This window comes from Hydractinia symbiolongicarpus, chromosome 6, assembly GCF_029227915.1.
Source record: "Hydractinia symbiolongicarpus strain clone_291-10 chromosome 6, HSymV2.1, whole genome shotgun sequence".
Lineage (NCBI taxonomy): Eukaryota > Metazoa > Cnidaria > Hydrozoa > Anthoathecata > Hydractiniidae > Hydractinia > Hydractinia symbiolongicarpus.
The window spans coordinates 19,413,171-19,415,702 of NC_079880.1; the positions used below are offsets into that span (position 1 = coordinate 19,413,171).

Below are 2,532 nucleotides of genomic sequence, written 5' to 3' on the forward strand. Positions count from 1 at the left end.
TTTAATTCTATTGTTTTTCTTAATTCGGTACGGTCGAATTAAAAATGATCACGTAGACAGGTGATAAAGATAATTTATAAATAAGGGTCATTTAAAAGATCATTTTAAATGATCGAATATTTCAACCGAAATTAAAACAAAGATAAATCATTCGGTACTGAAATACACAATCACATCATATGATCATTTAAAACAAATGCGTAGACAGGTGGTTAAGCCTCAAAATACTGGTCATTTTAAGAAATGATTTTTTATAATGATCGAGTATTTCAATATTTATATTATTAAAAGATTTTTTAAAAACATTAATTACTGATATTCCCAGCATAATATGACCAACTGTTTTAGTATAAGTATTGGGTTGATATAAATAATTCGACTAGATTAGCTTGGTATAGATACAACTATAGGTCTTTAGATTAATTTCTTTCTGCTACGATGAATCGATCAACGTTTGTTGGTTTGCTCTCTATCATTTCTGCACTGACTTTCATCTTAAATGGCTTAGTTATTGTGCTTGGTTTTCTTAACAGGCGAAAATTCTTTACAGCATACGATACCACGATGTTGTTTTTAATGCTGATTGAATTTTTACAAGGGGTTGTCGGTTACCCAATCGAATTATTAACAGACATAGAACACGGAGGTTTTTCATGTGTCTTAGCTGGATATTTAGTAACAAGTCTAGCCCTTGCTTCAATATCACTTTTGGCAGCGTTAGCCTTAATGAGATTAATATCAGTGATGTTTCCGTTCAAGTCACGCCTGTTGTTAAACTCTAAGAAGAACAGCCTGTATTTTATTGTACCATCAACCTTATATGGATTTGCATGGGGTACCTTTCCACTTCTTGGCTGGAGTAAATATTCTCCCGAGCTCAACAGCGACAGAAGATGCTCTGTAGATTTAATTGGTCGAGACAAGAACACTCTCTCTTATCTGTACGCATTAATGGTTGGATGCTATCTTATACCATTGACAGTTATGTCCGTCTCTGCTTTCATAATAGCAAAGCGGCTAAGAAGAAGTACCCACAGCATTAATGTTAAGCACGAGAAAGCTAGAACGGCACAAATGAAAAAGGAAAGACGAACGACATTATTTTTATATGTTGTCATAGCAGCATTTGTGATTGCTTGGACTCCCTATGCATTGATGATTTTTCTTATATCGCTTGGTGAAAGTGTGACCAGGAATTGGTTAGACTATTCGTCACTTCTTGCAAAAAGTTCGACTTTCTACAATCCTTTAATTCACGTTATTATGCACAAGAGGAATCGTGTTTCGCTCTTTAACTTTTTAACAGTTCAAAGAATATCAAATACGAATAGTCAAGAGATTAGTCTACACGGTCGCTCTAATGAAGTTCAAGGTGGACGCGCAAATCAACAAAACGTTTCAAGTGCCCCTTAAAATTTATTTATTTGTTTTATTGCATAGCACGTGAATAAATTCTTAAAGATTTCATGTGGATTAACTTCTGTGAATACTTTTCCAAGATTTTGCATGGATTACCTTTAAAGATAGCAGAGATTTTTAAAGCTCAAAAGAAGGAAATTCAAAATAAAGAACAATAGATGACCACATCATACCACAATCACATCAAAAATCATTTTGACTTGCGACTTTAGGCAGCTAAACGTTGGAATGGGCTCCTATCGTCATTTTTAGTGGGTGTACCGAGTGGTATTAGTCTAGTGTAGCGGTACAGACATTTTTAGAGTTGCTGAGTGTTGTATAAAAATAACCTTGTTAAACAAGGTGTAAAAACCGTTTCTTTCTTTACAATTTTATATTAATTTTGAGTCTAGATTGTTTCGCTAGAACCAACTACGTTATCGATATTCTTTTTTCTTGGTTTGAAAATATAAAGAGACAAAAGAAGAGGCAAAAAAATATGTGTAATAAAATATAAATATATATATAAATGTGTTTTTATTTCGATTTTAGTTTTTCATATTTTAACAGTCTACTTTTTTATGCCGCTATCTTCTGTCCTTATGTACAACGCAGCATCAAGACCAAGCTAGTGATACCTTAATAAATTTAATAAAGGAACACAAAAACATTTTTCAAAAATTCGACTAGCTGTAAAAAATATTGTTTACAAAACTGATCGTCCATGGCTTCATGCACTATTTTAATCTTGACCTGGAGAAGTGGTGACTAAGGGAAAAATCGTAATAATAATGCGAAGATGTGAAGCCAATAATATTTCCATATCCAGTCAAGTATTCCAGGGTATTTTTCTCAGTCATGAGTCTCGAATAAAAAATGCAAAAAAGCCTTGGAAACGAGGGTGTGTTTATTGTTTACCAATATCAACTTATTTTTACTTTTTTTTCATATACTTTTCCTGCACCAATTTTAAATTAATTAATTATTAATGATGTGAGTATTTTGCACACAAATGCAATGAAACAAAAAGAAGATTTTATGGCGATGGTCTGTAAACAATAAAAAATGAAATTCTGGTTAGTTTTTTACATAAAAGTTTTAAAATTGCCTTTTTTACGACTCAAATTGCGCTGA

The 2,532-nt window shown here is 32.4% G+C and overlaps 1 protein-coding gene across 1 annotated transcript; it reads left to right on the forward strand.

The window, feature by feature from the left end:
• The first annotated feature begins 438 nt into the window (after window positions 1-438).
• LOC130648147 (visual pigment-like receptor peropsin) lies at window positions 439-1,413 on the forward strand. The gene has a single exon (XM_057454181.1). It carries the CDS (start codon window positions 439-441, stop codon window positions 1,411-1,413), a length of 975 nt encoding a protein of 324 aa, XP_057310164.1.
• Window positions 1,414-2,532: the final 1,119 nt, after the last annotated feature.